Raw genomic sequence first — 12,257 nt, forward strand, 5'->3', positions numbered from 1 at the left:
CTAGACCTGCACATCCACCTACCTGACATTGCTTCAACACTGCCTCCCACTCACTTCCACTTAACATCTACCACAAGGTCTGGTTCCCCTGTCCTCTCCACACAATGTCATCTGGATCTGTCTGCTTTACTGTCTCCCTTTGCTATAGCCCTACAACATCAGCCAAAACGGTCTTTCTGAATTCAGCTCAGACCATCTCACTTCTTACCTTGAAATCCTCCCAAGGTTGTCCTTGCCTCCAGGGTGATGTCCCTTGGCCCACTTGCCATTTTATACTCCTCTCCTCAAAAATCCTCTGGTAATGCCAGCCCTTTTCTGGTTATGCCAGCCCTTTTCTGGTTCAACCATGTCAGGTGTTCTTGCACCTGGAGGGCTAGGCATGTTTTACCTTTGGCTTTTGGAAGCCACCTTCTCTCTTCATTCTTGTTTGAAGCATATCTCTAACCTAAATTTAATTCCTAATCCAGGAAGTCCTCTATTGTTGTCACATTTGTCAACTGTGACTCTTAGCTTCAAGTCTAGACACTATCCAGGAACCAACTGGTGAGTTATTGATTCTGTCTGTGTCACTTGAATGGAAAGCCTGTCTTCTACTTTGGCTGGGTTGTAAAAGTTTTTCAAAGTTTTCATGAACCTCTTTCAGAAGAAAAATCAGAACTACTGACTAGGCCTACTCTATAACTCTGTCATAAGAGACTAGGCAGCATCGACTAATTGAGTATTGATTTGAAAGTTCCTCCCCAATTTCCCAACTTTGGAGACTGGTTCTCTCTCTAGGCTTTCTAATTTAAAGTAACTCACTGGTATGGTTGATGAAACCAGGGCAAGCAAATGTGGGACAGCATTGCTGGAGATAATGATGTCTCTGAACTGTGGGCCATCCCCTGCAAATAGATACAAATATGACATTCAAAGAGAGAACAAAGCGAATCCTGAGGTGGATGACTAATTTTTAATGAGTCTGTGTAAAGGGTGAGAGGCCAAAAACTGTTTCTGGGTTTAGACAGCATAGCATATTAGATCCTGGGTCTCCAAGGTGACAGCTGGATGGCTGGGCCTGACATGAAAAGCAGGCACCACACAGCACACAACTGCTATAAGCAGAGCCTGCAGACACAGGCAGTGAGCTCTACGTGACAGAGGCATCTCACAACATGGTTCTCAGAAAGATGATGGTCACTGCAGACCAAACCATTTTCCCAGAAATCTTTGGCAGGGGCAGTAACTTCCAAATGCAACTCAGAACAAGGCTGGGAAACTGACAGGTACTAGCCACCAGCTGTCTGATGCTTCAGCTAGAATACCAGTTTTAGACCCTAGAAGTCTCAGATTATAACCACCCCATCCACCATCAGGCAAGACATAGTTATATTTTACCACCTAGTTTTGTCATTCCTTACTTATCCAAGCAAAATGAGAGACCAAGTCTCTGTAGTAGGTGCTTTATTTCTGCAAGCAGACTTATTTGTATTCTGTGTTTGCTAATCCTAGTATCTGAAGTCCTGAGAGGTCTAATCACATTGTTTGCTTCTGCTGACTCAGTCATGGAGGGTTGCTGAGTCTCTGGACTTGAAGTTGCTAATATTTGTCTGATCTTAATTTGTCAAAATCCTGAAGGGCCCAATTGAGTTCATTTTCCCCAAAGAGCACTGCATTTACATTTAACCAGGAATCTGGGACCTTCCAATCCTGCAGCGCCAACAACTCAGTTTGTACTTTTCCAGGCCATGCAAGAAACATTGCATTAAGTTCCCCTGGATTGAGCTTTAAGGGAAGATTTTTACCCCAAGTTAAGAAAACATTTTTTGTTGTATGTTCCTTTGGCAATTTTCACTGGAAACAGAGTTCTTCTAGAGTCCTGAGTTGTGTAAGGGCCACAAAACCCCACCTTGCATGGACCAAAGAGTTATCTTTTGTTCCTACAGCCATTGAAACCTGAGACTGTAGGACCCTGGCACCTGCTGATGTCCCTGGACAGCCTCTTGCTTCTGTGCATCATTTGCTTTCAGCTTCAACATTTGACCTCTGACCTTGGTTGTGCATTTTTGAAAAGTCTGCTATACCTTTCCTATCATTTCCAGTTATTTCTACTTGGAGTGTTCCAGAATATCAAGTCTACAATACTAATCACAGAACTCCCATAACAAGCCACATGCCTAGCCCTCTGTCTTCTTAGCCCACTCAGGGGGAGCATCTCACCTGCTATATTACCAAGAGCCCACACTGCCTGTTCGCACACAGTCATATGGGGAGAAGACAGGAGCTTAATCAAGGGCTGGATGGCCCCCCCTTCCACAACAGCGCGGGTCTGTTCTGAAGTCCCTGAAGCAATGTTCGTCAAAGCCCAGGCTGCCTCAAACTGCAAGCATGGATGAAGGGAAGAGTTCAGGAACTCCACCAGTCTGGGAATGAGTCCTGCTTCTACAATCAGTTTTAGAGGAGGGTTCTTTTCCCGGGACAGCATTTTCCTTTGCAATGAAAGAAAGAGAAAACAAAAACAAATCATGGAGGCTGGTATTAAAAACCTCCTTTATGGATGTTCTTGGCATTCCTAACTATCAAAGGAGACAAACAGCTGGAGCAGAGCTAGTTAATATCCTAGAGTTCAACCTACAGCATTTTGCAGTGATGAAGCAACATTTTCCCCTTCAGGTATTATCTATGAGCTAAGATTCCTATAGAGGCCAATTTAAACTAAGCAATTCATCTCTGACAACACATTGCATATCTTAAGTTGTTCTCAAGGACAACACAGAAGAGCAATTTGATCTCACTTTTGAAAGGACCAGCCTTTTCTTATATTTTGTGGGCATTTTGCCACTGCCAGGAATCCAAATAGACCATCAGAGCTCATCTCTAGCCACAAAATCACAAATAACAGAAGTCTATTTGGCAATACCTGGCTGCCTGGGTGGCCTGGAAACATAAGTCTGGATCAGAGGTATTTGCACCTTGGATTATTTCAAGTAGGGTGAGGTTGACCTGTAAGGAAAGAGACATTCAGGTCAGACTCTCTGCTCAAGGGAACCATGAAGGTCATCTAGACTAACCACCTAATGATTAGAATAGGTTGGCATAATAGGATGGCGCATCCTGCATGTTGATCTATATTAGGGACAGGAGGAACATGTAGTGCTCCCACAGATCTGTGACATACTCCCTGTGCTCTGGGGGAGAGGTAATTCCTATCGCTCATTGGATCCCTAGTACCTTTTATCCCATGCAGTAAGAACATGCTAGTCAATGTAAAAATGTCAGAGTCAAGGATCTCCAAAAATTCCCTTCCATAAAGCAACAAGAAAACTAATGAAAATTATCAAACTTTCTCAGAACCCTAGAAATTAACCAAAGGCTTGTAGCAATTTGTGCTGTTCAAGTCAAAAAGAGATTAGCTGAGTCTCAATAAAGAATGCAAGGGTGGGGCATCCCCAGTGCTGCATCCCCAGCAGCAGTTAAGTGCTGGGCTGAGAAGCTGCCCACAGCCTCTGCAGTGCTGGTTCGATACCTGGCCACCAGCGAGAGTCCCACATGGTGCGCAAACCTCTCCTGCTGTGCCCACTGCTCCCCTCAGCAGTGTATTTCATCGGTCTGCCTGTTCTGTTCCCCGCTCTGGCTCTGGTGAATTCTCTCACCCTCCTACACTTCTGACTGTACCAGTGCTTGTATAAATAAATAAATAAATCTTTAAAAAAAAAAAAAAAAGAACAACAGAAGTCATCCAGATTGGAAAGAAAGTAAAATTTCTGATCATGGATGCACAAAGTGTTAAGAATACACAAATACACACACACACACACACACACACACACACACTTAGAGCTAATAAACAAGGTTCATCTAGGTTGCAGGATTAACATGCAAAAAATCAAATATATTTCTATACACCAACAATGAACCATCCAAAACTGAAATTAAGAAAATAATTTTACTTACAATAGCATCAAGAAAAATAAAACATTTAGAAATGGATTTAACTCAAAAACTGTAACACTTATAAGCTGAAAACTATTTTTCAAAATGTAGGGAGGGCCAAAATAGACTATCCATGTTATTGGGAATTGGAAAAGTTATTATTTGTATGACCATGCTCCAAAAATTGAGCTACAGAGTCAGTGCAACCATCATCAAAATATGACTTTACTCTATTAAAGAAATAGACAGGTTGATTCTAAAATTCATGTAGAAATGCAAATTAAATAAAAAAGGGCCATGTGGAAGACACACACTTCCCAATTTCAATACCTACTACAAAGCTACAGCAATGAAGTCTGTGTTGTACTGACATCAGGAGAAGTACCGTAGGTCAGTCAAAGAGAATCTAAATAAACCCTCATACTTATGACTAGTCAATGTTGAATCTATAAGAAAGGAAACCTCCCTATCAGGGCATTCTGGAAAGAATTCACAAAAACTGCATGAACCTGGAAGACAACCTAGGATTTGCACTTAGCAAAGCTGGGGTGGATGGAGAAGACAGAAGACAATTTCCAAGTCATAAACAAGACTTCACCTGTGAGTGACTAGATGTTTCTACTGAGAGATAACCTTCAAAACCACTCATCTCATGTTTCTGGCAGAGGGGAGCAAGTGAATACCTTCTCCAGTCCCCCCGAACACAGATTCCCCGACTCACAGCCCCGAAGTTAACAGCCCTTAGCTTTTTCTCACTGGTTATACTCTAACTCTACCCTGAAAGAACTTAACTAGAGCTTGGAAATTGAGTTTATTCAATATATTCAGGCCAGAGAAACTTAGCAAGGAGGTGGCACATACAACTTCATTTAGAGCAGCCCTATTCCTGATGTACCTCTCCGGCCAGCTGTCCAGAAGCTCTGTCTGAGCAGATGTGGGTGATGTTCCTTCTCTTTAAGGCCTGCTCATCTTTCTTGGCCTTCCGAAGCTCCAGGCTGACGGCCATCCGCTGTTGCCGCCGCATCTGGTGAGGAAAAGAAGTAGAGGACTTAGACCTGGCAGAGGGGTGTGTGGGGGAGGGCAGGTTGTCACCACATCCAGCCTTCAGAACACATTTCGAAGTATATTTTACATGAAATGTATGTAACAGGCTGGAAAAGTTAAGATTACATGGCTGTTAAATAGTCTTAGCCGGGCTGACCTCCTTTATACCCACACCACATCTAGGAAAATGTTACTTCTCCAAAGTAAAGGGAGATCATGCACACCCTTGGCAGGCCAGGATCCTAGCTGTAGACACATCTGAGCAAAGCATGCCCCAGGCATGAGCACACGTTCACTGGTGTCAATTAGTGGCCTGGGCCTGGGGGCTAAGGACCATGAAGGGCCCTCCCACACCCAGATGTCCCTGATCATTTCCACTGTTAGGGAATCAGCCTGTAGGCCACTGAAGCTTTGATCCAGTCCCTAGAGTTTTACTTGGACACCAGACTAGAGGGATAAAAGTTCAAAAAAAAAAAAAAAAATCAACCACACCCTTTTCTTATATATGGTGAAATTTCACACTCTCTAGTATTGAGAGGCCTGGGAAATTAACCTTATGGATAGAAGAGCTTTAGGTTGAAGACTTTAAAATATTAATTATAAACATGTTGGTATGTATTAGATACTTCTGGTTCCTTAGAGTGACTGAATTCTTGTTGGAAAATAGGACCATTGTGGTGGTACTTGTCCAGTGAACTGGGACCCCTTTGGGTATCTTAGCCCCCATCACCAAGCAACCCCTTTCTGTGGAGGGTTATGTACCTTTGGCTTCTCCTTTTTCATCTCCTGTCCCTTCCTGCATAGAGGGTTGTATCCCTGGGCCTCCCAGCAGTTGAGCGCTGGGCTGCGAAGCTGCCCGTGGCCTCTGCAGTGCCGGTTCAATCCCCGGCCGCCGGGTGAGCATCCCACATGGCGCGCAGACCTCTCCTGCCATGCCTGCTGCTCCCCTCAGCAGTGTACTTCTTCGTCAGTCTGCCCGTTCTGCTCCCCGCTCTGGCTCTGGTGAATTCGCTCACCCTCCCGCGCTTCTGACTGTACCCAGTGCTTGTATAAATAAATAAAATAAATATTTAAAAAAAAAGGGTTTGTATCCCTCCCCAGAAAGTCTGGATTCCTTTCTTCTAATTGGTATCCTTTAATCAGTAATGGTCTTAGAAACCAGAAAGCCAAGCTCACTGGAATGTTTCAGCATAAGAGTGACTTGGCCCTGGGCAGTGTCCTAACTGGGCTGCTGTGGCCTTGTGCTTCCCTCATCCTTAGCTGCCTCTCAAATGCCTAAGGCATAGCCAACTTTGCATGATTTGTTGGTCAAGATAAATGCAGGACACAGAGCCGGAGCCAGAAAATGTTAAGACCAGAGAAGCTGGTTGAGTTAGAATCCATGCACAGCACAGGTTCCCTGCCCAGGATCCCCTCATGCTCACACCATCAGTAAGAAGCATATCTGGACTTCCCAGTTCCAAGTTCTATTTCTGAAAAGTATGCTGATTGACCATTCTTGCATCCCAAACACTTGAGCTCCTCAGTTAACCTTCTTGATATGAGTGACTACAGCCAAGCAGCAAAATACCAACCATCTGAAGCTGCTATCCAGCCCCTAAGAGGTGGATATCAGCCTTGTTTTAAAAATGAAGAAACCGGGCCTCCCCTGGTGGTGCAGCGGTTGAGCGCTGAGCTGCAAAGCTGCCCACAGCCTCTGCAGTGCTGGTTCGATCCCCCACCACCGGCGAGGGTCCCACATTGTGCACAGACCTCTTCTGCCGCGCCCACTGCTCCCCTCAGCAGTGTATTTCATCAGTCTGCCTGTTCTGTTCCCCGCTCTGGTGAATTCTCTCACCCTCCCGCGCTTCTGACTGTACCCAATGCTTGTATAAATAAATCTTTTTAAAAAAATAAATAAAATGAAGAAACCAAAGCTCTCAAATTAATAGTTTCAAGATCAAAGTAATAGTTTCTTTTTTTTTTAAAGATTTATTTATTTATACAAGAGCTGGGGTACAGGCCAGAGGTGGGGGTGTGTGAGAGGAGTCACCAGAGACAGAGAGGGAAACAGAACAGGCAGACTGACGAAATACACTGCTGAGAGGAGCATCAGGCAAGACAGGAGAGGTCTGCCATGCCATGTGGGACCCTCGCCGGCCAGCCGGGATCAAACCTGTGCTGCAGAGGCTGCAGACAGCTTCACAGTGTGGCGCTCAACCGCCTGCACCACCAGGGGAGACCCAAGGTAATAGTTTCTTGATTTGAGGCCACAGCTGTCTGATTCCCAAGTCCAAGAGCTTGGACTTGGACTCAATATTTTATTGAGTCCCTCAATATTTTATTATGAACATTTCAGACAGTCTGAAAAGTTGAATTATTTGGCAAACCCTCACATACCTCTCCATGATGAGCTCTTTGCCTTATTTGCATTGTCCCTGGCCCCCACTCTCCACTCCATTTTTGATGCCTTTCTGCCCCCTGGTCCTTGACAGAGACAGGCGGTCATTTTGTACTCACAAATGTATCTTTGCCATGGTACTTAAATTTTCTCAGCCTTTCTTCTGGAGCCTTGAAAGTTGGCATATTGACTGGAAGAAGCAAACCACCTGTAGGCAGGACAGGTGCAGAGATTTTTAGCGTCCAGTGTGTTTGTTACTATGTTAAATCCATCTAAGCTTAAACCTTTAAAGGGGTCTCAGTGGAACAGAGAGCAGACTCAGACACCCACACCAGCTGAGCAGGAGATGAGCACCTAGTGAGGTGTTCCATTCCATAAGTGGGTTCCAGCCCTGGGTTGCAGGAGTAAGGGAAATTTTTAGAGGCAGTTTTGGAGAACTGGCCCTTTGATGGCTAGGGTGTGCTGGGAGCAGAATAGTGTCCAAGGAATTTTGGAGGGACAGTGATGCAGGATGGGGAGGAGCCCCACCATGGTGCTATAGGAAGATGGCTCCATTCCATTGGCACATTGGCTCAGGCTGATCTCAAATGGGACCCACTCTTCTAATTCCTTGGCAAACTGTCTCCACTCCCGACACAGCTACCATCATATTTCAACCACACTATAGCAATTACCTCCCAACTGTTCTCGCTGCTTTGACCACCATCTTATGCCAATGTGTTCCTTATGCAGAAGTATGTATATGATCTTTCAAAGAAAAGAATCTGATCATGTAATTTCCCCTGCTTAAAAACCCTTTATTGGCTTCCCAGTGATTTTAAAACTCAACTCCCTGTTTTGCCCCTCCTGCATGGGTGGGTCCAAACCCACTGCATCTCCAACAACTCTATCCTATTTAAGAATCCTAGTACCTTCCCAGTCAGTCTGCTGTATTTTCTCTTACCAGTATTTTCGTATCTGTCATCTTCCTCTCCCTACTCCCAATGACAATGGGACCCTCTGTGCCTTAAGGACCATTCCAAAACCCCTCACAACATGTGGAAATATAGTCAGTACGTACTTGTATTCATTGGGTGGTAAGTTCACAAAGGGTGTTGGCCCTCAATGAGGTTATTCAAATTAGGCCAAGTCTGAATATATTAGGGAAAAACATTTCTTACAAGTGTGCAATGACTATCATCTGTTTCCATGTATACAGGATGGGCCATGACTGAAAAGAGACATAATGGAAGAGAGAAAACTGCATAAAGACAACCAGCAGCTGGGAATAATTTTGGTAGTGAAGACTAATTTAGACATATCAATTTGGATGGGACAGTGTAGACAACTTGGAGAATTCCATAAATGAGCTGAGAGCCAAGGCTCTGTCTTATGAAGAGAGATGAATTATGTGTGAGACCAAAATAAGAATTGAGTTTTGGTGACATATTAGGGCCCAAGAAAATGAAAACTAGCGAGGGACCAGGAAAAAGGGGATGTGAGACACAGGAGAAAGAGAATCTGAGACAGAGTAACAGAATAATAGTGTCAGCGGCACTACCAATAACTAATACTAATCCCAGGCTAGGCATAAACCCCTAAGTCAAAGTGCCACCAGGGAGCCACAGCAAGACAGGAAAGTAAGTCAGTGGAGCCTCAGAGCAGAGCCTTCATTCTGGGGACTTTGCCTGCTTTAAACATCAGTGTCCTTAGAGATGTGGGCGAGAATAGCCAACTCTGGAATGTGAGAATGGGAAATTCAAACCACTTCCTGGAATTGACCAATCACCACCCCACCCCCAGCACAACCCACTCAGAAGAATTAGAGACTGATCAGTTCAAGGGCTCTTTAAAGATGCTCTCAGCCATTCTGTTAACAAAGTTAAGTTGGCCACCTCCCCCCTGGGGGATTTAAGGGGTGGTGTCCAGTCCTTCAATAACACCCACAGTTTTAATTGCAGTGTATTTATTAGGAAGGGCAGCTCACAGAAGTTGGCTTAAAATAACCTCAGACTTTAGATTAAAAATTCCAACTGGCAGTAGCTTCACCCCCAGCAACACATCAGAAGCCAGCACACTAGACAGAAGACTGTCTTGCAAGACAAAGTCAGCACCAGAAGAAAGCCAGAGAGTAGCCATGTCCTAGCCTTTCATCTACTTTTCAAGTAATCTCAAACTCTGCCCCCTCTGGAAGAAAACAGTTTTTATGACCAAAAAAGCAGATGATTGCTATTAATCATGACACCATTTAAAACACCACCTCAAAGGGCTTTTTTAGTTGCTGTAATAAACAGAGTTAAAAGGATTATGAGTTGGGATCAGAGTTTGGGTTTAATTGAGAAGCTATACCCTAGATCTCCCAAGAGCTAAGATGTAACATTTTTTAAGTCTGTGCTAGACCAGACTCATGGGCCTATTTCAGGCAACAATGGCAAAACATGTTTGTTACCTGCCAGGAACACTTAAGATTAAATGAGGCAATGTTAATACTAAGGTAGCAACGGTCCCATTTTCCTGGTGGGAAAACCATCTCAGATATCATCTCCCAAAGTTCCCACAGCTTTTAAGCATCAGGCCCAGGACTTTAGCCTCCATCTGACTCCTATAGCCATGATTTGCCTCAATAAGCTCTCCAGCCAACAAACTATAACAGGGTCTGATTAGGGAAGCATGAAGTCACCTCCTCGAATGGCATTTAACACTCAGGGTGAGATGCTGGAGTACAGAAAGGCCCCTGTTTTAGGCAATGGAAACAAGAGGCCCAAGACAATGCTGAGTTTGGCCATCTCATGCCATGTCTCACCCACCAAAGTGGCCCAAACAGCTCAGTGAATGGGACTGAGTGTGCATAAATGAAAAACTGCTTTGGTACAAAGGGAGGCCATGCTTTCACTGCTCAATTCTAGGACTAATGCCGTAGGAAACACTCATCCTTCTGCCACATCCTAGAAGCTGGCCATAAGGAAATTTGGAAGTGGGTCCAGGAGTTCAGATAGTCACCACCTTCCTTCAAATCAGGTACCAAGTAGAAGGCCAGCCTGCAGTGGCGTAAGAAGAGAAAACACAACTTCGGATGGAATGGCTCCTTCCTTCCCTCTCCCTGAAACATCTTGAAGGAGTAGTTTGAAAGTCACAGATTTGGCCAAACCACTCAATTTGGGGACAGTCTGTAAAACCAGCTGCAAAGCAAATCCTTTGGATTCACAAGTTTCTCTAGTCACAGCTCAAAATGTGCTTCCTTCCCCTCACGTTGCTATTTGTAGCATCTAGGAGGGCCAGCTACGCTGTCATCCTTTACCAGTGCTATGAAAGTGCCGAGCTGCAGACTTTGATTTATGCACAAAATCAAAGTCAGTGCCTTTTTTCATCGGTTCTCTAAATTTGAGATCCAGAGAAAGTCAAACTCATCATTTAGGCAACTATCACCGACTCAGGGAATTTACCCACACTCAGGTCAGCTCCGCTGCTCCCATACGCTGTCCTTGCCCTGCCCTGGGTGACAGAGACCCCACCAAGGCCCCCGGCGGTGCTCACAGTCATCCGGGCTCCGGAGCTGCTCTTGTCCTTCCATCCGTTTGGGGAAAGAGAAATCTGGGGGCTTGCAGGTCCTGTTAATGGCTGAGTCATTTTCTCCATTTTTGCTTTGTCTAGACTTTCCTAGATCTAGCCAAATGTTGACAGTGAACATCTTTCAAGAACTGAGAACTGTTTTAAAGTAAGGAATATCTCATCATTCAAGAGTTGACATCTAAAATAGCATTTTTCTGATTTTCATTGAACACATATGGCTGTAGGAATGGAATCACTTCAGAAGTGGATTGAGCATTAACTCCTGTAACCTCACGCTTCCTCCTAGGTAACCTGTGAAACCTCACACCACCCCGTGCCTGGCGTTCACCAACATGGTCAAGACATGCCCAACACCAGTTTGATGCAGGGAGACACACAGCCAGGTGTCCCCCAGGGCATGTGCTGGCCCTGAGGGGAGGCAGATGTTACAGCGAGGAAGGCGGCAGGAAACTTCCTGCCAGGCCCCATTCCTGGTGAGCCTCCCACCCCAACCTCAGGCTTGGGAAGGCTCTGGTGAAGGGACAGGATCAGACAGACGATTCCCACAGACGAAAACATTCAGGTGCTGGAACATGAGCAGACAGGTCTACAGGCAGCTCTGTGCCTCGACACAGCTCCCTACACATTGCAGGTCCATGTCTCTGCTCTGCAAACACCCCAAAGCTGCCACTTCTCCTTACCCACACGGGAACCAGCCAAGCGCTGCGTAGCACGGATTCTGCACAAACCAAGGCTGAGTTCAACAAAGAGAGACCCAGCCCAGGCCTCTGGAGTCACCTCCAGGGAGCCCACCAGCTTTGGGGAGGACAAGACCACAGCCGCCTCACCACCCACTCAGCACTCACCTGGCTGGGAGCCGCACCCAGGCCCGCAGGCAGCCTTAAATGCCCTCAGCAGGCAGCAGGTGTTCCAGGGCTTTTGGCCCTTTCTCAGAGGTTGGTTCTGACCCAAATAAAGTCAATGGTTCTTATCACTGATTAAACATTGCAATCACATGGTGCCCCTGAATGCCCTGCCACTTGGGCTCCAACTCACAGGCAGACTGAGCTGGTCTAGTGGTTAGCCTGGTCTCCAGGTGATTCTCATGTCCAGAAGAAGTACAATTGGAGCCTCAGTAGCACCATGGACTTTCAGTGTCAACAGATGTAGCCCTTTGAAGCTCTCAGATGATCTCAAAAGGGAGGGGCGGGAAGCATCTTCCTCCAGGAAAGGGTTTGCATTCTGGGTATTAAGGCTTCCAGGATCTGGCAAGATTGGCCTCTTCCTAAAATTGCAATACTGGGTTTAAAGCTGCTGTTGGATAGTTAATAAGTGTTTATTCCCAAGAGAGGTAAGGAGAGCAGAGGGTGCTAAGAAAAGGTCTGCACTGTAT

The 12,257-nt window shown here is 45.4% G+C and overlaps 1 protein-coding gene across 13 annotated transcripts in view; it reads right to left on the reverse strand.

Moving 5' to 3' along the window:
- Window positions 1–12,257, reverse strand: part of KPNA7 (karyopherin subunit alpha 7) — a 79,966-nt gene that overhangs the window by 11,209 nt on the left and 56,500 nt on the right. For 10 of the 13 annotated variants that reach the window (XM_054693711.1, XM_054693710.1, XM_054693714.1 and 7 more), the window contains 5 exons: window positions 7,456–7,544; window positions 4,808–4,936; window positions 2,900–2,982; window positions 2,200–2,468; window positions 802–884 (listed from right to left, as the gene is read on the reverse strand). In XM_054693711.1, coding sequence (XP_054549686.1) covers window positions 802–884; window positions 2,200–2,468; window positions 2,900–2,982; window positions 4,808–4,936; window positions 7,456–7,544 — 653 coding nt within the window. Of the gene's footprint in view, window positions 1–801; window positions 885–2,199; window positions 2,469–2,899; window positions 2,983–4,807; window positions 4,937–7,455; window positions 7,545–11,565; window positions 11,701–11,730; window positions 11,736–11,920; window positions 11,997–12,257 lie in introns of those variants that run through there. The other 3 variants (XM_037504529.2, XM_054693719.1, XM_037504528.2) reach the window with 3 other exon arrangements.

The sequence above is a fragment of the Talpa occidentalis genome, unplaced genomic scaffold, assembly GCF_014898055.3.
Source record: "Talpa occidentalis isolate TD23 unplaced genomic scaffold, MPIMG_talOcc4v2.1 talOcc4.12, whole genome shotgun sequence".
In the NCBI taxonomy this organism is placed as follows: Eukaryota; Metazoa; Chordata; class Mammalia; order Eulipotyphla; family Talpidae; genus Talpa; species Talpa occidentalis.